Below are 25309 nucleotides of genomic sequence, written 5' to 3' on the forward strand. Positions count from 1 at the left end.
GATCATCTCTGTATCGCTTTTTTTTTTAAATTGTGTTTTATTGTTTTTGAGTATCTTAAGCGGTGTCGATGGATTTATTACTAGACTCACAGTCCTAACTCCTACTAGGGGGAGGCGGTAAACTAACACGTTACGGCCGCGGCAAAACAGTGCGTTACTAATGAGATAACCTGAGCGCGCATTACGGTATCGGAGGGGAATAGCTAATTCCTTCATTATACAGCTAATTCGTTCATTTACATGCCGGGTGCGGGAAGGGTTACGCGTCTGTTTTAAGAAGCACTACGGATGCGCAAAATTGGAGACTGTATCGCTGGTTTGCCTTACGCGTCCGAATTGTGCGCAGCGAGCTCGTTACAGACGAGAAATCTTCAACTGAACTTTACTGGATCGACCTGTTAGGGAATAGCCACTGCTATTAATTGCATCAGTAACATGGAATAGACTTAGTTTTTGCGTACTTGCCAGGTTCTTATGGCCTGGATTGGCCACTGTTGGAGACAGGATGCTGGGCTTGATGGACCCTCGGTCTGACCCAGTATGGTATGTTCTTATGTTCTTATACACACAAGCTCTCTCGGTCAGACAACATATCCCCCCTCTCTCATACACACTTGCTCTCTCACACACACACACACACACGCGCGCACCCTCTCTCTCTCACACACACACACACACACACACACACACACACACACACACATACAAGCTCCCCCTCTTTCATTCACAAATACATATATTCACACCCTCTCTCTCACCCAGCCGCTCTCTCTCTTTTATATGGAGTCTATGTGGGTGGGGAAAAAGGGGTCCCATGGCTCACTCAGGCTGCCAGGCGAGCAAATGGCTTCACGGCCTCCTATAGTCTTCGGCCGCTAGCGAGATGGGGGTGTGCAAATGGCCCAGTGGCCTCCTTCAGGCTTCTACTGTTGGCAAGATGGGGTGTACCAGCGGCCCACAGCTTCCTTCATTCTTCAACCAATGCTGAGATGGAGTACACCTCCTTCAAGCTTCCACTGCCAGCGAGACAGGATGGACCGGCAGTTCCAAGGTCTCCTTCATTCTTCAGCTCCCGGTGACATGGGGTGCGCTGGCAGCTCAGCAGCCTCCTACAGGCTTTCTCCACTGGCAAGATGAGGTAGCACTGGCAGTCCCAAGGCCTCATTCATTTTTTGGCCACCGATGGATGGGGTACGCCAGCGGCATCAAGGTCTCCCTTCAGTCTTCTAGCCGATGAGATGGAGTGCACTGGTGGCCTATTAGTCCTTCTTTTTAGTGGCCATGGGATGGGATCCTTGGCAGCCTGTCCGGCCTCTTCTTGGTGCGGGCAGTTCACAGACCCCCCCTATTAAGATCTGACAAACCACAAGTTGGGAACCTCTGCCCTAGAATATACCAGACACCCTTCTGTCACCCGCAGACCCTCAGACATCCTGTACCCCCCCCAACACAGACTCATCAACCACCTTACTCCTCCCACTTATCAATTGAATACCCTGCTCCCCCACAAATACCCTTGCTCCTCACATACTTACCGGACACCCTGCTTCCTCCACATATTTAGGGATGAATTTTAAAAGCCCAGCACATGCCAAAATCGGGAGAGACGCAAGCAAGTTGGGCTCATGCGCGCCTACCGAATTTTAAAAGCCGCCCAGATATGCACCGTGCTATCTCCCGCAGCACGCTCCTCCCGAAAACGTTTCCAGAAAGGAGAAGGGCTGGGAGGGTGTCAGGGCATGGCCGAGAGGTGGGCACTCAAATACTTACGCGCCCGGGCCACGCGCCCAGGCCCAGTGACGCCTGCTATGGAAGAGGTGCAAGTAAAAAATAAATAAATAATAACTGAGCTGATTTAAGGGTCTGGGATGACTGGGAAGGCTACTAAACTAGGGGGTTTGGAGGACCTAGCTGTTAACTGGGCGAACTGGTGATGAACTGGTGCAACCGGCAATGGCGAGAGCGGGCGGCCCTCTTAAAATCCCCCGATCTACATGGCAGAAGCGGGATTTGTGCACCGCCCTCTTACAACGAGGCGCATATGGGCGCGCGCAGGCAGGCTCTTTTATCACGCGTGTGCGCGGATGCACGCATAAGTTATGAAATGGCCGTGTATCTGGGAGCACGCTCGCCGATGCACGCGTGCCGGTATGAAAGTTACCATCCCTTTCAGCGCCCGCTCCTCCCGTGCACTTATTCCCCTTCCGCTGCACACCCGTCAGATAACCAGCTCCCTCAAAGCATTCATCAGCCACCCCTGCTTCCCCAAACGCCTCCTGCGCACCCTGCTCTCCTGGCATGCCCGCTGGGTACCCTGTTCCCTCACACATTGGTCGGGCCATCTTTTTTGCTTGTCCGTTGCTTTCTGGCCTCTCTTGATGTCTAGTGGCTGCCAGCGACGTCCGTTCTACACGGTGATGTATTTGCCGTGCCGTGTGTTGTAGCAGATCCCGCTTTATGCTTGCTGATACGATGGGCCTTGGAATCTACTAGCGCTGCCTATAAATAAAATATTTATATTTTAACGTCTCTAATCCGTGACAAGAGCCACAGCATCAAAATAAGATCTTCGGATCCTCGTGTACAAAAGCCACAGGGCCTCATTTTCCAAAGCTATCGCAGGCTTGCGCTACTGAAATCGGGGCGGAGTCGGCCCCGGAAGAGGAGGAGTCGGGGGCGTCACCGGGGCCGACTTCGCGAGGAGAGCACGCAGAGCGGAAAGGTAAGGCCCTTTTCGCTGGCTATTTCGCACCCAATAACTACACCTTCTATGGTGTAGTTATTGTAGTTATGGTGTAGTTATTGGACGCGATGCCGGCAGCGAACGCACCGCGGCAGTGCGATCGCAGCCGGCTAGCGCAGGACCGCCCCCCCCCCCCGCCCCAGAGTAGTGCAATTTTCTAAAGTATCGCAGGCCTGCGATACTTTAGAAAATGAGGCCCACAGTGTCAAAATATGATCTTCGGATCCCTGTGTATGTCAATGAAAAGAACGCTTCCTGAGCGCTGCATTCTATTTTCTCTCTGCAGTACTCCAGGGTGCAGGACAGGTGCAGTCATGAGGATGAGCTACATTCCGTCACAGAGGTGCATCTGCCGCTATTCTCTTCTCGGTTTTATTTTATTTCTTATCATTTTAGGCTTCTTGTGACCTAAACCGTTGCGATGGTCTATAACTTAGCGACGGTATAGAAAAGATTTTAAATAAATAAATAAAACAGCTCATCTTTAAAAAAAAAAAATATATATATTTTCTTTTCCTGAATCTCCCTGTCAGCTGTCCATCCACGTGTGAGGCCTGTGTGTGCGGCTCATTTACTTTGATTCGTAATGGGAATGATTGAGCGGACCTTTTGAAAACAGTGCAGACTAACATCTCCTAGGGAATGAAATTAGAATCGGAACAAAAAGAATGAATCTTAATGAGGTTATTTAGATGGGCCACTTCAATTAGCTGCAGCTGTTTTGCTAGCACAGCTGCTTTAAGAGAGAGTTTTGAAAGCTGGAAAAAAAAAAAGGAGCTTTCGTTCATAGATATAAAAACTAGAGAACCTTCTGGAAAATGAAATGGAGCATTTTTCACAAAAAAAAAAAGTTCACAAGAGGATGTGCCAGAGCTGAGAGGCTGCTGCATGGAAAGGTACTTTCTGTTGCTGCTTTGCAAGCTGGAGCATCTCTGTGCCAGAACGCAGCTCATCTCCCTTTCTGCAGCCGGAGAATGCCCGCTTTGCAGCCGAGAAACACGGTCTGGCTCAGGTCCTCATTCCTCTCTCGAGTCTGCCTGTGTCGGAAGTTTCTAGGCAGAAATAACATTTCCAGAGGAGGTGCCCTTTAAATCATTTAAACAGTCTTGAACAGGGAGGTAAGCAAAAGCATGCCCAGCAGGTGAGGGGGGAATCCCCAGATATACCACCATCAGAGGGAGGGAAACGCCGCCCACCCACCCACCGCTGTGCTTTCTATAAAAGTTGCTCAGAGAAGCCTTCGGCAGGACTCTGACAGGACACAGTTCTAGGTCAAGCTGCCGCCTTCACCTTCTCTGTGTTTGTGTGCTGTCGGGCTTTGCTCCTGGGATGAAGCTGGTGAGATGCTCTAGTGGTGCTGTCCTTCTGGCCTCTCTCTTGGTTCTGGGTCTGCTCTGTCTCTTCGGCCTAGGGGAAGGTAAGGATCTGTCTATCCTTTTTTTTTTTTTGTCTCACAGTTAGACCTGGGGTAATACACAGTGGTAGCTACTGTTTTATCTGGTTTTTCCTACTTTAAACCCTTCAGTTATGGTCGTCCCAGGTAGAAAGTGGACTGTGTCTATAAACTTCTCAGAGAAAGCACCTTGGGCAAGAGAGGAACAGGGCAAGCAACCATCACTGGAAATTTCCAAGAGAAATATTAATGCGCATGATGCTGTAATCCAGGGCTGGCTAACTCCAGTACTGGAGAGCCACAAGCAGGCCAGGTTTTCAGGATAGCCGCAATGAATGTGCACGAGAGAGAGATTTTGCATGCGCTGCCACCATTGTTTGCAAATCTCTCACGCATGTTCGCTGTGGATATCCTGAAACCCTGGCCCATCTGTGGTTCTCGGGGACCAGAATTGGCCAAATCCATCAAAAAGATTTTAAGAGGTTCTGAAAACATAAGCTGTTTAAAATGGCATTTGATGTCCCTTAAAAGACGCAATATCCTGGAAGGGAAAAACGGGCACTCATGATTGAGCACCTGCTTTCCTAATGCCTGCCCATCCACCTCTCCCGGGCACGCAACGCAGTAGGCAAATGGGTAGGGGAAGTTGTGCCTTCCTAGCGGCTCCTTGGCATCGGGCACCCAGGAGAAGTGGCTGTGTGTGTGTTAGGAAAATGGATGCTCGTAAATCGAGCGTCTGTTTTTCTAATCTGACTGCTGTCGAGACTTTTTTTTTTTTTTTTCACTTTGCTGCTTTCTGTGGTTCCTCTGACTTAATATCACCATGATATTAAGTCAGAGGAACCAAAGAAAAGCAGTATTTTCTGCCTTTTAGTTCAACCTTTTGGGGTTTCTCAAAACTTAACGCCAGCTCCGGGGCTGGCATTAATTTTTGAGAGTTAAAATGTGGTTATTTTTTTTACATCGGGGGTTAATAGCTAATAGCCTCTTCAACATGGCATTTACATATGATGAGCGCTATTAGCTACTCCCTAGTTTGGATGCACTGATCCCCCTTAGTCCAAAATGTGTGTCCACCGCAGGTTAACCTGTGCGCTAGCCTGAGCACATTGTATTGCTTTGGTCTGATGTAGTATGATACAGAGCAGAAAACAACTCGGATAGGAATAACTCTATAGCCTATGATTCTAAATGATTTGAAGCAGAGTTTATTTGGAGAGTATGTAATATTATTATGCTTTATTTTTGTTTTATGTATTGTCTTTATCATCTTATGTATGTTTATTTTGTAAACTGCTAGGATTATGAACTGGAACTAATAGGTAGCACATTTTAAAACAAATCAGAGAAAGTGTTTTTTCACTCCGTGCACGATCAGACTTTGTAATTTTGTTAGGAGAGGAGGTGATGACAGCAGATAACATAGGGGGTTAGCTAAGTTTCTGCAGGAAAAGTCCACAAACCATTGTTAGCCGTGCTGACTTGGGAAAGCCACTGCTTATCCCCGGTTATGAACAAGAAGTACTGGATCTATTCTTTGCGATTCTTGTGACCTGGACTGGCCACTGTCAGAGACAGGATGCTGGGCTTGATGGACCCAATATGGTATTTATATTATTTGAGCATTTATAGAAAACCTGGCCTAAATAAGAGAATTTTAAAACAAATTAAGAGAGGTACAAGGAGTCCCTGCCCCAGATATCTTACAATCTAAGGCCCCAGTAGAACAAGACACAAGTGAAAAAATGCTAAGCTTTAGCATACATTTTATACACTCATGAGTTAAAAAAGTCAACTCCTGCTACAGTAAGCTAATGCACTGGGAGTTAAAGAATGTGCTGATCTGAGTATCAGGGATAGGGCACTGCATGCAGGAAGATCACAACACTCCCGGTATCAGGGATAGGGCACTGCGTGCAGGAAGATCACAACACCCCCGGTATCAGGGATAGGGCACTGCGTGCAGGAAGATCACAACACTCCCGGTATCAGGGATAGGGCACTGCGTGCAGGAAGATCACAACACTCCCGGTATCAGGGATAGGGCACTGCGTGCAGGAAGATCACAACACCCCCGGTATCAGGGATAGGGCACTGCGTGCAGGAAGATCACAACACCCCCGGTATCAGGGATAGGGCACTGCGTGCAGGAAGATCACAACACCCCCGGTATCAGGGATAGGGCACTGCGTGCAGGAAGATCACAACACCCCCGGTATCAGGGATAGGGCACTGCGTGCAGGAAGATCACAACACCCCCGGTATCAGGGATAGGGCACTGCGTGCAGGAAGATCACAACACCCCCGGTATCAGGGATAGGGCACTGCGTGCAGGAAGATCACAATACCCCCGGTATCAGGGATAGGGCACTGCGTGCAGGAAGATCACAACACTCCCAAGTTAATTCACTGATATAATAAATCAATAAAAAATTGAGTAGGTTGATAAAATAGATCTAGATTGAATAAAGAGCTGATGTTTCTCCTCTCCTCACACCAAACAAAAGCAACACACAAGCAGGGAAGCCCTTCTTATAAAGCTTAGCTGGTGAGTAAAAGTAGGAGGGAAAGTAAACGTACTGGCCACTTCAAAATACACTTACCAACAATTACCATATACATATATTCGAAGTGTGTATAATAATTCCAGGGCCACCTTTCTAAAATGCACAGGGATTGGCAAATTCAAAACATGCACTAGCATTTCACGTGCCAGTGCTTGGTAACAAAAATAATAAACAAACAAGTTCTAGTCACAGTGACTGATCACATTACTTTTTTTGTCAAGCTACCAACCGTTTCAATTTCCCATCCCCCATATATTAAACCATCACGTCAGTGGGAACCTTGGTAACATAAAAAAATAAGAGGGCAGCCAATAGGAATACATATTCATTCCTAAACTGACCTTAACTGACCTGAAAAGTGTCAAATTGTATCATTTTCTGTTAGTGCACACTAACAATGGATAGTGCGCACTAACTCCCGTTAGTGCGCACTAACCAAAAAAACGATTTGTCATGATAAATCGTGGGAATTTCTATTGCATCGCCCTCTCTACCGATTAATGACGATTTAAAAAATATCAGACGATAATTTAAATCGTTAAAAAACGATTCACATCCCTAGAATATTCTACTATTCCCTCACCCAAATAAATCTTTTAGCATTCTCCACTCAAGGGGATGTTTTTTTTAGGTGTCAAAACTTGTTTCAGTTGATATTATGTGACTGCTTAAAATCTGGTGCTTTATCATTTAACAAAATATATTCTTGTACTAACTTTATATTTTTTTTTTCTTTCAGCAACATATGATCTGGACTGCTGCTATACTTACTCCAAGAAGCAGCTTCCGCGAAAAGTCATCAAGAGCTTCACTCTACAGAGATCGAATGAGGTCTGCGATATCGATGCTGTCATGTGAGTAAGCTCACATCCTGCCTCCTCCAAACTCTTTTCTCCTAAATGTGCATGCCTACTGTACTATCACAGGTCTTATTTTATCTGTGCTCATCTCCCTTCCTCTGCCACTCACCCCTTCATGTCCAGCTCATGCATACCTAAATTCTGCCACTTTTTGGGCTCCTGTACTTTCTCCTGGAAGTCTATTTCAGGTGTCCACCAATCTTATCATTAAACGTATTTTAATCTCATTCCTTATGAGTCTGCCTCTATTGAGTGTCATATGATGAAGCCTGGAAGTTTGAATCATATCTCCCTTTTCCCTTCTTTCTTCTACAGAGTACATCTTTGGTGTCTTCACTTTCTCTTTATATGGCTTAGAGCAGGCAATTCATTATTTTGGTGGCCCTCTATGTTCTTAGACCATATGCATGCAATATATCTATTATGAACTGTTCTGTATAGCCTAGAAACCAAACCTACTTAGCAGCCTTTGAGAACCCCTGCACTCTCTTATAAGCACTGATGCAGGAATTTGCTTCAGTCACCTCGTGGGACCAGGAAGGAATTTTTGGGGGAATCTAACTGGCTGGCTCTGGAGAGTTTCTGCCCTTCCCAGAAATAGTTTTCCAGATGTGGAGAGCAGAAGAAGGGTGAACTCATGAGGTTACACAATGGCTTTCAGTCTGTAAAGCAAAAGCATGATGGATTCCTTCAGCAGAGAGGCAATTATTACATAGAGACTATATTGTTACATGTGTAAGGCTGATCCTAAAAGTGTCTCTTACTAATTGCATCAGCGTCTCTCCAGACTCTGGAATATGAGGTAGGAGAGTGTAGTGATTTCCAAACATTCTAGAAACATGACGGCAGGAAAAGACTGTATGGCCCATCTAGTCTGTCCATCCACCTGATTAATTTAGCATTATATTTCACATCCCTTCCTTAGAGATCCCTTGTATTTATCTCATGCTTTCTTGAATTCAGATATTAATTTTGTCTCCACCGCTTCCACTGGGAGGCTGTTCCACACACCTACCACCCTCTCTGAAAAGAAATATATCCTGATTACTCCTGAATCCACCCACTTTCAACCTCATCTCATGACACTCATTCTAGAGCCTCCTTTCTACTGAAAAAGGCTCACCTCCTACCTTTGAAATATTTAAATACCTCAATCTCACCTTTCCTCTAGAGATAGATATTTAGATCTTTGAGTCTATCCCATATGCTTTAGAACGAAGACCACTGACTATTTTGGTAGCCACACTCTGGACTGACTCCCTTCTCTTTATACCCTTTTGAAGGTGCGGTCTCCATAATAGTACACAGTATTTCAAGTGAGGTCTCACCAGGGACCTAAACAGGGGCAATATCACCTCCCTTCCTCTCCCTATGCAGCCATAGGTTTTTGCTGTCTCTTTATCCCCTTGTTTAGCCACCTTAAGGTCATCAGATACAAACACACCCAGATCCTGCTTTTCCTTTGTGCATAGAAGAATTTCATCTCCAATATTGTACCTTTCCCTTGGGTTTTTGCATTCTAAATGCATTACTCTGCATTAAATCTTAGCTGCCAGACCCTATACCATTCCTCGAGCTTCACTAGAGCCCTTTGCACACCTTCCTGATTTTCTACCCTGTTAGTTTGATATCACCAGCAAAAAGACAAACCGTTTTTTCACTCAAAACATAAACTCTGGAATTCACTGCCAGAGGATGTGGTGAAAGCTATTGTGTAGCTACATTAAAAAAAAAAAAAAAAAAAGTTCCTGGAGAAAAAGTCCATAAACCAATATTAAGGTACAGTTGCAGAAATCCCTGTCTTATCCCTGGGCATAAGCTACATGGAATCTCTCTACCCATTGGGATCCTGCCAGGTACTTGTGACCTGGCTTGGCCACTGTTGGACACAGGATACTGGGCTAATCCTCCTGAACAGGTACAAATGAGCTCCTGCGGATTTTTCCCATACAGTAGCTCAGAAGTTGATTTCCGACTCCAACCAGAAAACCAGCCTTAAAGTAACCTTTTGGTCTGTCCCAGTAAGACAAATTGTATGTGCTTTCCTGATTCTTTTGCTATGTCACTCACGAGAATGTTGACAAGAATTGGTCCAAGGACCGATCCTTGACGCATACTGATAGTAACACTCCCTTCCTCAGAGAAAACTCCCATTTACCACTACCCTTTGTCACCTCCCACCCAGCCAGTTTCAAACTCAGTCAGTCACTCTGTCTCATACAAGCACGTTCAATGTATTTGTCTCCTATACAGAAAAAGATTAGTTGCCTTTATATCTCCTTATAGTTTTGCCCACTGCCCTTCTACTTCCCTAGATTTTCCCATCCAGCTAACGACTCCTTGGGGTACTTCCCCATTTGGAAAGTTACTTTTCCTGACCTCTAGGACCCTCGCCTTTTGAATGAACCTTCATCTCTTGCGTCCTAATACTGAACCACACCATCCGGTGGTCGCTGGATCCCAGATCAGCACCTACATCATCAGAAATACTGTCCCCCTTGGTAAGCACCAGGTCCAGTATCGTTCCCCCCTCTCATGTGCTTTCCGTTACCAGTTGATAGAACAGTTCTCCCTGCAGAAAATCCAGAATCTCCCTTCTAGAAGACACTGAAGCTGGGATGTTCCAATCAACATCCAGCAGATTGAAATCCCCTAACGATAGCACCTCCCCTTTAAAGCAATGCTGTGAATATCCTTCTTTAAATCTTTACCCATTTCTTTTGTCTGTGATGGATGTCTATTGCATCAATATAAATAGATGTTCCATGCCCTCTTTCCAAATTAACACACAGTGCCTCCTCCTTACCACATAAGCCCAGCAATGCTGTTTTAATATTGTGTTTTAGTTTTTTTAAATAAATAATGCCACTTCTCCTCCCTTCCTTCCTGAATAGCTTGTAGCCCGGTATAACTATATCCCAGTCATGATTTTCCATGAGCCAGGTCTCTGGGACAGCCGCTATATCTAAATCAGCTTCTTCCATGACTGCCTCTAGATCCGGGACTCTATTTTCCATACTATGAGCATTAGTGTACATTGCCCTTTCTCCCATTTCTATATGAGCATTTAATGTGCTGAGAGGTTTCTTGGAAGGACTGTGTTTCCATAAAACTCATGAACCCATTTTGGCTCTTAGCCTTCTTATCCATCGTTTCTCCTAGGAGAGTGCTGAGGCTCAAGGAAGGAGCACTCGGATAGCCAGGATTTGTGAGTCTCTTGTGGTCTCAAAGGATTCTGAGACTGAGAAGACTCAGATATTGAGTGAACGGGGAGTTAGTTCCGTAGTCCTAATGTATCAGCAAAAGGTTACTTTAAGGCTGGTTTTCTGGTTGGAGTCGGAAATCAACTTCTGAGCTACTGTATGGGAAGAATCCGCAGGAGCTCATTTGTACCTGTTCAGGAGGATTAGCCCAGGTTTTTTTTCCATCTGCTGGACTACAGAGGTCTGCACATTTCCAAGCAGGTATCATTGCGGGGAAGTCCCCGGGTGAGAGCATCCCTAAAGAGTACATTATGAGGGGGATTTTGAAGAAAGTGAGTCTTATGGACTGTGAAATGTGTTTGGATATCTGATTTCTGTATGGATTGTATAAAACACAAGAGTATTGTTTGCCAAATCATTCATCTGTATTAAATATCTCTCTAAATGAATGTTTTGTGGACAACAGCAACTTGTGAAGAAGTGTTTATTGCTACTGGGAGGTGCTAGAGAACATATTGCATGCCCTAAGGGCTTTTAAAAGGCTTTTCCCCTTTTCCCCCCAGTCAGGAAAGGACCCTGGAAGCCAGGATCGCAGCCTGGACTATGGACTCCTGGGAGTCCCTGTGTCTGACCAGAGGGTGGAACGGGGATTACAGACAGATTGAAGCCACTGTGCTCTGCAGTAGGTCTTGGTTTGCTTTAAGCACAAAATGTCTCCTTTGCTATCGTGGCCAGTATTACCAGTATAATTCCTTGCCATCTTGAGAGAGAACTCCAGTTCTGCTTTTCTAACTTCCAACCTAACGCAGTCTGGAGCCTGCAGAACCAGCAAGGGATTATTGTGTTTGGCTTGGAATTAAGATGTTAACACTACTAAGCTTCGTTGTGGTTGGAGTAGTGCAGCGTCCTGTGCCTTCCTCCTGGCAGCACCTTCCTCCCTCTCCAGTAAAAGGGGCTCTTGGCACTTAATTCCTTTTATCTCCTTGTTTGCAGCTTCCACACTAAGAAACGATTCAATGTGTGCGCTAATCCCCAGGAACCCTGGGTCAAATCCATCGTGGCATCATTGAGGTAAAGTAGAAGGAGCTGAAGGAGAACTGCTATCTTCTTGAACCGTAATCCCGTAATTGATGTGTGGTGGAATCAGTGGCGTTACAGGAGAATTTCCATGACCTAAGCCTGTAATCAATGTGTGTTGTGAGAGACTATCAAAATAAGTTTACTAATAAAATGTCAATTATTTTCTTAACAAAGGGAGAGTTGATTTTATTGACTAAGGAAATCATCCAATATATCGAAAATCATTCAGATTTATGTCATCCCATGTACATAGGTCACACACATTACATTAAAACACATAGCAACAGGTAAACTAATCAGGGTAGTTTGAATTATGGGTAGGACTGGGTGGAGACAGAGCAGGACAGAGTAAGAGTGCGGGTGAGGCTGGTGACAGGGAAAGCTCTGCCAGGTATAGTCAGTGGTGCACCTTCCACTTAAGCGGCTAACTTTCCTACTTGTCTAGCGACTGAGTAGGGACCCCCTTAGAGAACGATTCTGAAGGTCCTTCACCCAAATTAATAGCAATTTGTGTGTGTGTGAATTGGCTGTCTGCAAATCACTCTCCCTTACTACAGCAAACGTGCAGAGTGCTCCGCAACTGCACACATTTTGAACTACACGTAGATAGGCGAGGCATTCATAGAGCGGCGTTTCAGTGGTGGGAGGAAGATACTGTTTTGTCCAAGGCAAATAATGCATGTAGACTTGGAAAATGCAATTTACGTACAAAGTGCCCACCTGAGAAGCAAGGGCAAAAGTTCATAGATATTTTTGTACCTGTTGCAAATGTCAAAGGGAAAGTAGACCCCCACACACACACACTCCCTTTGAAATTAGATGCATGGGTAGAAAGCACCCATCAACTTTATACCGATGTAGAGAGTTTGAAAGTAAATTATCCTCCAGCGCAAGGCAATTTTGAAGTAGATGCCTTAAAAAAAACAAAAACCGAAGAACGAGAGTACTTCTCGCTGCAGAGGACAAGAATCATTGCTATCTTGGGGAGATCTGTTTGTTGCACTCCTGGTTTGCACTGAGGCTGTTTAGTGGACAAGTTATCCTGCTAAAGATACCCGGATAAGTTGTGCTGCATATTCAGCGGGATAAACAGCTTGCCGAATATACTGGCTTAAAGTTATTCGGCTACATGTAACCGGATAACTCGAAAAATCTAACTGGCTCTCTTTGAATATTGCCAGTTAGGTTTTCAAAGTTATCCAGCTTCGTGTGGCCAGATAACATCTTCAGCCCCTCCAGCTAAGTAGTGCTGTCACTGTCTCCCAAAACAAAAGAAAATCAAAGGGCCCCACAGCCTGATTGTAAACCTTTCACCCCTCCCCGGAATGCCCTTTCTTTTATGCAGCTAAACTGTAGCCGGATAAGTAGTTATCTGGCTATAATTCAGCCGGATAAGAGGCCGATTATGTTGCATCAGCGATTTAGACAGAGAACTTGTGAGTCTGAATATTGGACTTCTGTGAGATTGAGTTGCATGTTCATTGGGAAAAATAACTGTTCCAAACTGGAGCAAAACTTTGAATTTCCTGGTCAGGGTCTTCCTTCAGCAGTAGTAGGGCTGTCGGCTTTCATTGGACCTAGCCCTGGAGGCTTCATCACATGCCAGGATATTGTTAAGAACTGGCTTTATTGTGGACTACGGTGACAGCCGTTTGCACTCTGCAGAAAGTCAGCTTCCAGAGTAGGCGTGTCAGATTTTTTAATTAATTAATTAATTTATTTATTTATTTATTTAATTTTATATACCGGCAACCGTTTGCACATCGTGCCGGTTCACAAGTAACTTACAACAGAAAGTATATAGGCATAGCCTTTACAGAGAACGGTGTATAACGTAAAACGCAGTAACAGAACAAATAACTAAGTAACTGGGGAGGGATGAGGGGGGGGGGTCGATACAAAGGGGGGGCAGGGGGAGGGTGCAAACAGATACGTGGGGATAAAATGTGAATAGGGATTCGAGGAAGAAATATGTACAATGGTTATATACAGAAGTTGTACACTGGATATATATACAGATGTTGTACACTGGTTATATACAGGAGATGTAGGAAACTTTAGAGGGGGAGGGGGTTGGGTGTAGGTTCTGAAAGGGGGGTGTTGGAGAGGAATGATGGTTGGGCTAGCGTGTTAGTTGGTGAAGATGATGAAGAATGGGGGTATGCTTGGAGGAAAAGCCAGGTTTTGAGTTTCTTCTTGAAAGTAGGTGTGGAGGTTTCGGTATGTAGATTAAGAGGCATAGAGTTCCAGACAAAATACAAGCAGCATTACAACACATTTTTTTTTTAATGTTTATCTTATAAAAAAAGTAGGATCTCCTATAACCTGAGGTTTTTTTTTAATTTTGTCTTTCACTGACTGAATTGCAGCAGCACGGTTTTACATTATTTTAAAAACTCTTTTCAGGGTTGCTTTCAGCAGTGGCCTGGGGGTTAATCCTTAATTCCTGGAGACTCTTGGTCAACTCTAAGGGCCTGATTTGAAAAAGCGTTTTACACATTATGGGCCAGATTTTAAAAAGCATTTACATGCGTAAATCTGGGTTTTACGCATGTAAATGCACTTTACTCGAGTAAGTGGGCTTTTGAAAATTGCTACAATATATGCCATTGAATCATCCATAGGATTTGTTCACATAAGTGCACTTTACGTGAGTAAATGGCTTTTGAAAATTGCTACAATAGTAGTTACATTTATGCGCGTAACTCCTTTGAAAATTAACCCCTATAAATGCACTTTACCTATGTAACTGAGCTTTTGAAAATTGCTACAAAATGTGCCATTGAATTGCCCATAGGATATTCACATGCAAGTGCACTTTACGTGCGTAAATGGCTTTTAAAAATTGCTACAACAGTATATGTACGTCCTTTTTAAAATGACCTCCCTTGGGCTCAGCTTATGTCCTGCACTTTTGCTGTAGATCTGGAACAAAGGGCCTGATTTGCTAAGGCTTTTTTTTTTTTTCCAATTCTGTATCTATGGAGGGGAAAAAGGGCTTAGCCCATCCGTCCCCAAAGTGATCTAAGTGAAAAGAGGCCTCCACTCTGCTCCTTCCAGTGCTTTTACATTTATTCACATTTCTTCTTTTTTTTTTCATTTTGTTTCAGGAGAAAGAACAAGAAAGTCAAAGCATAAGAGAAATCCTGCCGGGAAGACAGAAACTGGGCCCCCTCAGCCAGGCTGCAGGAACTCCTTTGCTATTGGGCAGAGCTGCCGTGCAATTCGGTATGGGCGCACTCGCCTGAAACCCTCCGTTTCTTTGGCCCCACCCCCGCGCAGATACCACCACCACTCTGCCTCCGCGCTGCATTAGGACAAGCTGCTGCTTTAAGCTTTCCTGCAACGTCCTTGCTGGAATTCTGTGCTGACAGGAATTGCTAGTGGAGGGACTTTAACCTGAACATGTCAGGGTTATTTGTGCGCTATGATCTGTAAAACCCATAGCCGTTCTCTTTATGGCACCATTTTTTTTTTTTTTTTTTTTTAGTCAGACTTGCTTTTCCTTTACCGTTTAAATTTAAAAGGGAATTTTAAGCAGCCACAGCGATCTTCCCATTTTATGACCACTGTGCTCTTCACCGGGGTGGGGGAGGACATCGAGAGACGTTGCAGGGCCCCCCCCCCCATAGGACGGGAAGGGTCTGAGACGGATACGCCTGCAGGTCCTTCTGGCTGCCCCGGACACAGCAACCTCCACCTGCCACCCACACTCGCACCCTCCCCCCCCCCCCCCCACTTCTGTCCGTCCCCCAAAACATTAAGAGGCCAATTCTCAAGTCGTTTGCCATGTAAAGGGCGAGTGACCCGGCTCGCAGGGCGTTTTTGAAAATCCCCCTCTCCCCTCCCGTATCTCCCCCCCCCCCCCCCCCCCCCACAACATGCCGCAGAGGTATTTCAGAGCGCACTTAGGGGGTAATTTTCAAAGGAGTTACGCATGTAAATGTGACATACTATCGTAGCAATTTTCAAAAGCTATTTACTCGAGTAAAGTGCACTTACTTGAGTAAATCCTATGGACAATTCAATGGCATATATTGTAGCAATTTTGAAAAGCCCACTTACTTGAGTAAAGTGTATGTACTCGAGCAAAAACCAGTTTTGCTCGAGTAAATGCTTTTGAAAATCTACCCCTTAGAGCGGGGGATACAACAATGCGCACGCTTCTTTTTTTTTTGTATCTTCAAAACTATGTGCCTTGGTTCTGGGAGGAGAAGAAGAAGCCGCGCGCCGAGGAGGAGAAAATCTCCTCCGCCACTTTTTTTTTTCCCAGCAATTTCTCCCCCCTCCCCAGGAAAGCCCATGGGCAAACGTCCCTGCAGTCTTTGCACGAGAACCCAGGCCCCTGCATCTTCAGCCGCCGGCTGTTTTGTAATTAAAACCTGGTTTTGCGGCTCATCTTTCGGCGGAAGCCCGCCGCCATGTTTCCCCTAGCGTCAGGAGAAGCTGAATCTGGGGTGCAACGTGCGCAGTTACCCGGGCAGATCTGGCGCGGGCCGAGCTTGAACGCTCCAGAAATCCCGGGGGGGGGGCTCTGTTTATGGAACATGCGGAACGGCAGGCCCGGTTCATTCTTTAACTAAGGTCCTACCTCTGGTCCCCACATCGCTACGCACCCCCCCCCCCCCTCTCCCCTCTAACCTCAAGCCCCTTCCAAACAACGCCCACCGCCCCTTCCCCTGCTTTAGAAAGTGATCCTTTAAAAAAAAAAAAGTGAAGTTTCTATGTCCACTTTAAAGCATTAGTACTAGCAAAAGAAATCGGCTATTGCAGTTAAAAAAAAAGAGCAAAGATCTCCTATTTTGGTTTTTCTAGGGCGGAGCTTTTAGTAATTAAATATATATATTTTTAAATGTCTCCGACTTATGACTGCAGCCAAACCAGGGTGCTGGCCTGTTCCCCTCCTCCTGAAACAGCTGCCTGTATCTTCTGCATCCAGAGGGGAGGAGAACTGATTCCTGCTTTTTAATTCAAGAAATGTGTAAAAGAAATATGGGCAATAACTTCCGCCCAGGCTTAACGGAGCCTGTTTTCTGGAACCCACCCATTCACCCCCCAAAAAAACTTACCTGTGTCGGTCATCATGTCCCTCTGCCATGCTTTGAAAATGTGTGGGGATAGGACACCCACACACACACACACACACACCCCCCACACACACACACACCCACCCACACACACCCACCCCCACACACCCCCACCCACCCCCCCACACACACACCCACCCACACACACCCCCACACACACACACCCCCACACACCCCCACCCACACACCCCCACACCCCCCCACCCCCCACACACACACCCCCACCCCCACCCACACACCCCCACCCACACACACACACACCCACCCACACACACCCACCCACACACACACACACCCCGAAGGCATAACAATCTCACAGCCGGCTTTGCGTTGGGAAAGTGGGCTTATAAAACTGAATTAAGAAGGAAAGCCTGAAGAAGCAGCACAGAGTCAGGGAACAGATCCGCTGCCGTCGCTTGAGGACAACACGGTCTTCCCTCCCCGAAGCGCTGACTGCAATTACCTTCCCGTACAAAAAGAGGGGCCACCGCCTGGACAGGCCTGGCTGGGCCTCCGCTCCGCGGGGGGGGGTCCTGTTTTCGGGGAATGCGCTTGCCTGCGTTAACTCCCAGCGCTGTAGCAGATTACGCGCTTTGGGGAAACGCCGCGTCTTTTCAGGTGGCCCCGTTTCTCCTGACTTGTAATGTTTGCGGCTTTATTTCTGGACTCGAAGTGCATGCGGAGAGGAGGAGGTTTTTATTAATGCTGGGATCGCTGTGTGTTAAGCGTTGTCTGTTCTAAACTGGTTTTGTCAGATGATTTTATTGGTAAGTGGTGACTTGTTACCCATACAGCCATGGTTGTTGCGATAGAGGCGGAATTATAAGAATTTAAAATAAACAAAATGAAAACACATAACCATGCCCGGAGGGGTACATTTATTTTTTATTTTTTTAATAGGGCACCTAACTGTAAGCTTGGGTGGATACTTTTCAGCCCCGTGCAGGTTGATTTCCAAACACAAGGGACCCATGGTAAATTGGATTTGAAGAGCAGGTTGTTCTGCGCACTCGAGCAAATGCGAAATAGGGGGTGTAAAATTAGGAACCATAGCGGCTTGCTGGCCGCACGTGTACTTTTCAAAATGTACCTCTTTCATGAACAGCCAAGTCGTGCACCTTCCGGAAGGAGGCGGCTACTTTCAGGTATCTGCCACTTACTCGCCTGTGGCTGACTGTGGCCGGTTAGCTCTGCTCTTCTTGCATGGTCTGGATAAATGTGGATAGAGTGTTTTGTTTTGTTTTTTGAAGTGCTCAAGCATGGGTTGGTGTCGCTCCTCTGTCATCCCCCTCGTCTCCCTTTCTCTCCTCTACTTCTCTCCTGCCCTCCACATCTCTCGTTACAGCAGCCACACCTCCACCCTCTGGTCACCGCCACTGCACATCAGCACTGCCACGCCCATCCCCTTGGTGCCAGGGAGGAAACTCTGCCAGCCCCCGACCACGCTAGAGGGTACCCGCAGCTGACCAGCCGCTCTTTATGACCACCCTGCAGTATTGGAGGCCGGGGCTGGCTTTGGCTCTGCAGATGACCTGTAAGGACAACTAGAGGACCCACAGGAGTAGGTTCCCCATGAGAACAGCTGGTGCCCTCCTACGTGGTTGCCATCCTTTTTTTTTTTTTTTTTGCAGATAGAACAGCAGGACAAAGTTCTGGGAGGGCCTGACAGATCTCCGAAAACAGCTCTGTAGGGAAACAAAATGAACTGTTGACCTTAAGCCCTCAATGTTCAGACTGCTGTTTTGGATCCACTATTATCGGTGATGGTCATTGGGCTATCAGAGCATCCTCGCTGGTGGGCTGTCTGTGTGCCTCCGGGCTGCCTGGGAGAAACAACAGGAGGGTCTGGATTAGGGAGCAGAGTAGCTATTCATTGCTCAACTCTGTCTGCTTAAAATTCACCCCTCTCCTCCTGATTCCTGCATGACAAGGGGGGGGGGGGGTGTGATGGATTAGGCTGTGGAGTGATTCTCTTCTTCCTGGCTTTCTATCTCACTGCCTCCCCCCCACTTCCCTGCAGGCTGCCAGAGGGCTGAGTGAGATTCATGCACAAACCTGGGCATCTATGCTTACAGAGGGGGAGAGTGCAGATATGCACATATCCCCCCCTCCCCCAGTTCACGTGGCACCTCAGAGTGACCAGAAATGAAAAGTTCCCAGGTATTTGGATTTAGATTTAATTACTTGCTTTTTGCAAATCCAAGCTCAAGCTGAGTTACAATTCAGATACTGCAGCATTTTCAGGGAGGGGTCGGGGTTGGGAAAGAGGTTGGAAGGAGTGTTTGCTGTTTCAAACGACACACACCATGCAAAAAATGTAGCTGGGCCTGGCCATGTCCTGTAAAGTGCGGTACGTGCTGATCACATTCATAAAAAGAAAAAAAAGGAAATTGGGTTAGAAAACATGAGGCTCTTTCCTATGTTTTTCTGCCCTGGTGCAGCTTCCTCTGGTTCAATCAGTAGGATTGTGTCTACAGCTTAATTTGTAGAAATCACTGCAATCCATGCTATAAAGGGGTTACATCAAGCCATGTGTATAACACAGGATTATTTATTTATTTTAATACTGGCTACAGCCAAACATATGTGATGCATAGGGCTGTGCATTCATTTCAGACTGCTGGGGTGAGAGGGAGACTGCTGGGGGTGAAAGTGAGACTGCTGGTGGGTGAGAGGGAGACTGCTGCAGATGGGGTGAGAGGGAGACTGCTGCAGAGAGGGGAAGGTGGGTGAGAGGGAGACTGCTGGGGTGAGAGGGAGACTGCTGCAGACAGGGGAAGGTGTGCAAGTGCACACAAGCTCACATTAGCATGCAGAAGCACACATAGGTTCATGTTCACAAGTGCACCCAAGCTCACATTAGCATGCAGAAGCACACATAGGTTCATTTTCACAAGTGCATACAAGCTCGAGCCAGCACGATCAAATTTCAAAAGCAGGCACAGGCTCCCACATGTGCATGAATTGGTTTGCGCACACACACTCAGGCTCACACACACTTATGCACACTCGCATAAAAGCAAACACACACACACAGAAGCAGATATACACAGGCACACACATACACACAGGCTCTTCGAAACACACACACACATAGACAGGCAGATACACATCCACAAGCTGTTATAGATCAGACCAGGGGTGATCATACCGAGGAGCAGATGCTCCCCAGGAGATGTGAACAATCCAGAAGGGGGGCACATTGTCTGCCCAGTCAGGCAAGATAAAAAGGTTTACGCTGTCGAGTCTCAGTGCTGTGGAGGCACTGCAAGCTCAGTTGGGAGGGAGGTGCCAGCACACAGTGACAGCGTTTGTAAGCCTGCCCTGGCTCAGCTATGTCTCTGCTCTGATGGGCCAGGAAGAGTGGCTGCTGCTCTGGCAAATCCAGATAGGGGAGCTGCTTACTCTGCAGCAGAACTGGACATGGAAGAGGCACTGCGGTGCTCCACAACCTAAGCACCATCTGCCACCGTCCCGGCTCAGCCCGGGAGGAGCTCCTGCTGCTGCTGCTGCCAGGTCCCTACCCAGGCAGCGAGAGCACAGCTGTCGCCCACTAGGGGAAAAGAAGGGGTGAGGATGGAGGAGGCCAGAGAGAATAAGGGAGGAGGTGGAGGAAAAAAAAAAGTTAAATAAACAAATCAAAATGTGAGAAAATAAAACAGGTGAGCAAAATACAAAAATAGACAGAAAAATAGGAGAAATGAATGTAAACAGTAAAAGAAAAAAGGAAAAGTTGCGCCTGGTGGGACAGAGCTTTTCTCAGCTCCTAAAATGTTGGCCGGCTCCTCATTTTTTGGAAAATTTTTCATACCCTGCCCATTATAGTAGGTGGCCTATGCGTCTGTCTGTGCCTGGGTGTGGTGTGTCTGTCTGTCTGTGTGTCTCTCTCTCTGTGCCTGGGTGTGGTGTGTCTGTCTGTCTGTGTGTCTCTCTCTCTGTGCCTGGGTGTGGTGTGTCTGTCTGTCTGTCTGTGTGTCTCTCTCTCTCTCTGTGCCTGGGTGTGGTCTGTCTGTCTGTGTGTCTCTCTCTCTCTGTGCCTGGGTGTGGTGTGTCTGTCTGTCTGTCTGTGTGTCTCTCTCTCTGTGCCTGGGTGTGGTCTGTCTGTCTGTCTGTCTGTGTGTCTCTCTCTCTGTGCCTGGGTGTGGTGTGTCTGTCTGTCTGTGTGTGTCTCTCTCTCTGTGCCTGGGTGTGGTGTGTCTGTCTCTCTCTCTGCGTACCTGTGGTCTGTCTGTGTTTTCCTGACTAGGTATGGTATATGTGTCTCTGTACCTGCCTGAGTGTTGGGTTTTTGCTCTCTGCATATGGGGTAACTGTCTTGAGTGTGGGATCTCTGTGGCTCTGTCTATCTGGGTATCTGTTTGGCTCTCTGTAGATCTGGGTATGGGGTATCTGTTTCTCTCTGTGTCTGCCTCGCTGTGCTTGGGTGTGTGAGTGAACTTACTCCTTTCAGCTATTTGAAGAGAAACCAAATGGGGGCTTTGAGGCACTGGTCGGCAGTGTGGCTGCCTGGTGAATACTCGCCTCATGTGTGTATGTGTGTTTGTGTATGTGTGTGTGTATAATCTATATTTATAGGGCCCTAACCATCAGCATGAAAGGAAGGAGGGCCACAGCTCAGAAAGTTTGCCCACCTGGTCCTAGAGGGAAGGCGAGACAGGGGAGATCTCAGAGAGACATTTAAATATCTCAGAGGTTGCCATGCACCGGAGGCCAGCCTCTTCCAGTGGAAAGGAGGCTCCAGCGTGTGGCGTCATGGGATGAGACATTTAAATATCTCAGAGGTTGCATGCACCGGAGGCCAGCCTCTTCCAGTGGAAAGGAGGCTCCAGCGTGTGGCGTCATGGGATGAGACATTTAAATATCTCAGAGGTTGCACGCACCGGAGGCCAGCCTCTTCCAGTGGAAAGGAGGCTCCAGCATGTGGCGTCATGGGATGAGACATTTAAATATCTCAGAGGTTGCATGCACCGGAGGCCAGCCTCTTCCAGTGGAAAGGAGGCTCCAGCGTGTGGCGTCATGGGATGAGGGTGAAAGGGGGTAGACTCGGGAAGATTTCTTTACAGACAGGGTAGCGGATGCATGAAACGGGAGACAGAAATGGTATCTGAATTCAAGACATCATGGGATAAATGCAGGAGAACTCCAAGGGAGCGATACAAGTTGTAAAGCTGAATGAGTTGGGTGGATGCGCAGCCTCGATCAGCCGTATGATTTTTTTTTTCTTTTTTGCTAGCAGGTTTCTCTGTTTCTATCGCAGGACAGAGGGCTGCCCACGATTTTTCTTTCTCGGGGAAAAAAATGACAAATTTGCGCCAAGTTCTGCTTGGGTTAAAGCTGCGTTTTAGACTTTTCTTGCTGGTGAAGGAAGGGATCTGTCACTCATCAGTGTTTTTGGGGAAGAAGTGAGAGCAAGGACGGTCCCTGATATCTCACTCTTTGGGGGGGATGCATGCCCAGTTTCCCTCTCTGGAACAGAGACGAGAGGTTTACTCCCCATTTTCTTTCTTTGGGCTCAGGTGAGGTAACCTCAAAGGTGCATCCGTGACGTCGGTGAAGAGTCAGTCCCTGGTTTCTGTCTCTGGCAGGGAGGTGAAAGGTCCATCCTTCCATCAAGCCTGTCTTTGGGGGGACGGGGAGGAGATATTAGAGGTCAAGCCCTGATTTCTCTCCTGCAGGGAGGGGGGAGAGTTGACGGTCCTCTGCTTTCTCTCTTTGAGGTCAGAGGTCAAGCCCTGATTTTTTTTTTCCCTCTGTGGGAGAGGATTGAGAGAAGACTGCTGAGCAATTTTAACTCATGCTTCGGCGTGTCTTCTATTGCGTGCACGTAAGCATTACGTGAAATGAGTTTTTATTTTCTCTCAGCGGCTTTTCGCTGTAGACAGGATGCGGCAGTGGATGATGAAGCCACAGAGGCCTGGCCGAGGTGCAGAGAACAGAGAGACTTACAGAACACAGGAAGTCACAGCCTGAGAGCGGTGGTGTGCTGCGGCTTACCTCACCCTTTGTATGCAGGCTGCAACGTGGGGTCCACATGTGCTGCAGCCAGCCCCATGTACCTTTTAATACAGGCAAGAGAACAAGAGGAAGGGGGATGCTCACTTTAGCATATACACACAGGGGCAGATTTTAAAAAAGTATGCGCGCGCATACTTTTGTTCGCGCAACCAGCGCAAACAAAAATCTGGGGTCGGTGCACGCAAGGCTGCGCAAAATCGGCAGCCTGCGCGCGCCGAGCAAGCCTGCCTCCGTTCCCACCGAGGCCGCTCCAAAATTGGAGCGGCCTCGGAGGGAACTTTCTTTCCGGCACCTCCCACCTTCCCTTTCCTTCCCCTAACTAACCCACCCCCCCCCCCCCGGCCCTAATTCCCCCTCCCTACCTTTATTTCAAAAGTTACGCCTGCCCGAGGCGGGCGTAACTTGCGTGCGCCAGGCCGGCTGCCGGCGCGCCATGTTCCAGTCCAGGGGCTGGTCTGGAGGCTGCGGCCATGCCCCCGGAATGCCCCTGGGCCGGAACCACGGCCGCAGCCCCACCCCCGGAACGCCCCCGATGACACACCAGCCGCGACACGGCCCCGACACGCTCCCCCCAGGAAAGCCCCCACGACTTAGGCTTGGCCCGCGCAGGGGGAGCTTGGAGCAGGTTTTTGGGGGGTGCGCGCGTACCCCTTTGAAAATCTGCCCCACTGTTTGCTACTTAGTGAACAGATACCATTAATGCCTAAAAGCTAGTTTAAGGGGGCTAACATGCCTGCGAATAGTATACACACACCACTGAGCACGAGCATATTTAGTGCATCACACATTAAAAGATGTTTTAGTGTGCATGTAAAATTTGTTAGCATTTGGTTTAATGCAGGTATTCCTAACCTTCCGGGGAGCATGGACCACCTGCGCATCTTTTAACTTTTCTGTGCAGTTAAATGCCATCCGGAAAACTGACTGATATAATAACAAATAAGAATATGCACTCCAGCATCACTGTTAAAGTATAAAACTTCCTATTAAAGACTGGCTGCCGATATTTAAGGAAGCTGGAAGAGTGGTCGAATATATGGCAGCTGAGATTCAATGCCAAGAAGTGCAGGGTCATGCATATGGAGAGTGGAAATCCGAATGAACTGTATTTGATGGGGGGGGGGGGGGGGGGGGGGGGGGGGGAAAAGGCTGATGTGCACGGAGCAGGAGAGGGACCTTGGGGTGATAGTGTCTAATGATCTGAAGTCTGCGAAACAATGCGACAAGGCGATAGCTAAAGCCAGAAGAATGCTGGGCTGCATAGAGAGAGGAATATCGAGTAAGAAAAGGGAAGTGATTATCCCCTTGTACAGGTCCTTGGTGAGGCCTCACCTGGAGTACTGTGTTCAGTTCTGGAGACCGTATCTACAAAAAGACAAAGACAAGATGGAAGCGGTACAGAGAAGGGCGACCAGGAAGGTGGAGGATCTTCATCGGATGACGTACGAGGAGAGATTGAAGAATCTAAATATGTACACCCTGGAGGAAAGGAGGAGCAGAGGTGATATGATACAGACTTTCAGATACTTGAAAGGTTTTAATGATCCAAAGACAACAACAAACCTTTTCCGTAGGAAAAAAATCAGCAGAACCAGGGGTCACGATTTGAAGCTCAAGGGAGGAAGATTCAGAACCAATGTCAGGAAGTATTTCTTCACGGAGAGGGTGGTGGATGCCTGGAATGCCCTTCCGGAGGATGTGGTGAAGACCAGAACTGTGAAGGACTTCAAAGAGGCATGGGATAAACACTGTGGATCCATAAAGTCAAGAGGACGCCAATGAAGAGTGGGTGACTCGCCAGAATGATGGCTACTGCCTGGAGACAATACCCTTATTCAATAAACATATACATGCTTACTGTGACTCCAACATCGCTCTAAGCTTCAACAGCAAGAGGAAACGTGGAAAAAAGGATTTGCACTCACAAAGAGGGGAGTAGCTGGCTTGTTACGGCGGTTACTACCCCAAACCAAATAAGCCTGATACTTCACTTTCAATGCATATACAGCATAGTTCTCTGCTTCAACGGCAGGGGAGAAGAAAAAACTGATACTTCACACATCCAGCAGAGCTCTCTGCTTCAACAGCAGGGGAGAAGAAAAAAGGGTTCGCACTCACAAAGCGGGGAGTAGCTGGCTTGTTACGGCGGTTACTACCCCAAACCAAATGTGCCTGATACTTCACTTTCGATGCATATCCAGCATGGCTCTCTGCTTCAACGGCATGGGAAAAGAAAAACTGATGCTTCACGCATATCCAGCATAGCTTCAACGGCAGGGGAGAAGAAAAAAAGATTCGCACTCACAAAGCGGGGAGTAGCTGGCTTGTTACGGCGGTTACTACCCCAAACCAAATGTGCCT

At 47.2% G+C, this 25309-nt stretch overlaps 1 protein-coding gene across 1 annotated transcript; it reads left to right on the plus strand.

The window, feature by feature from the left end:
* The first annotated feature begins 4004 nt into the window (after window positions 1-4004).
* CCL20 (C-C motif chemokine ligand 20) lies at window positions 4005-15715 on the plus strand. Its single transcript, XM_029617190.1, has 4 exons — window positions 4005-4160; window positions 7443-7557; window positions 11760-11837; window positions 14957-15715. Exons 1-4 carry the CDS (start codon window positions 4073-4075, stop codon window positions 14982-14984), a joined length of 309 nt encoding a protein of 102 aa, XP_029473050.1. The 5' UTR covers window positions 4005-4072; the 3' UTR covers window positions 14985-15715.
* Window positions 15716-25309: the final 9594 nt, after the last annotated feature.

The sequence above is a fragment of the Rhinatrema bivittatum genome, chromosome 9 (genome assembly GCF_901001135.1).
Source record: "Rhinatrema bivittatum chromosome 9, aRhiBiv1.1, whole genome shotgun sequence".
Classification (NCBI taxonomy): domain Eukaryota; kingdom Metazoa; phylum Chordata; class Amphibia; order Gymnophiona; family Rhinatrematidae; genus Rhinatrema; species Rhinatrema bivittatum.

Coding starts and splice junctions, on each gene's coding strand:
- CCL20 (XM_029617190.1), top strand. CDS start 4,073: ATGAAGCTGGTGAGATGCTCTAGTGGTGCTGTCCTTCTGGCCTCTCTC. Junction 4,161..7,442: donor TCTCTTCGGCCTAGGGGAAG/GTAAGGATCTGT, acceptor TTTTTCTTTCAG/CAACATATGATCTGGACTGC. Junction 7,558..11,759: donor TGCGATATCGATGCTGTCAT/GTGAGTAAGCTC, acceptor CCTTGTTTGCAG/CTTCCACACTAAGAAACGAT.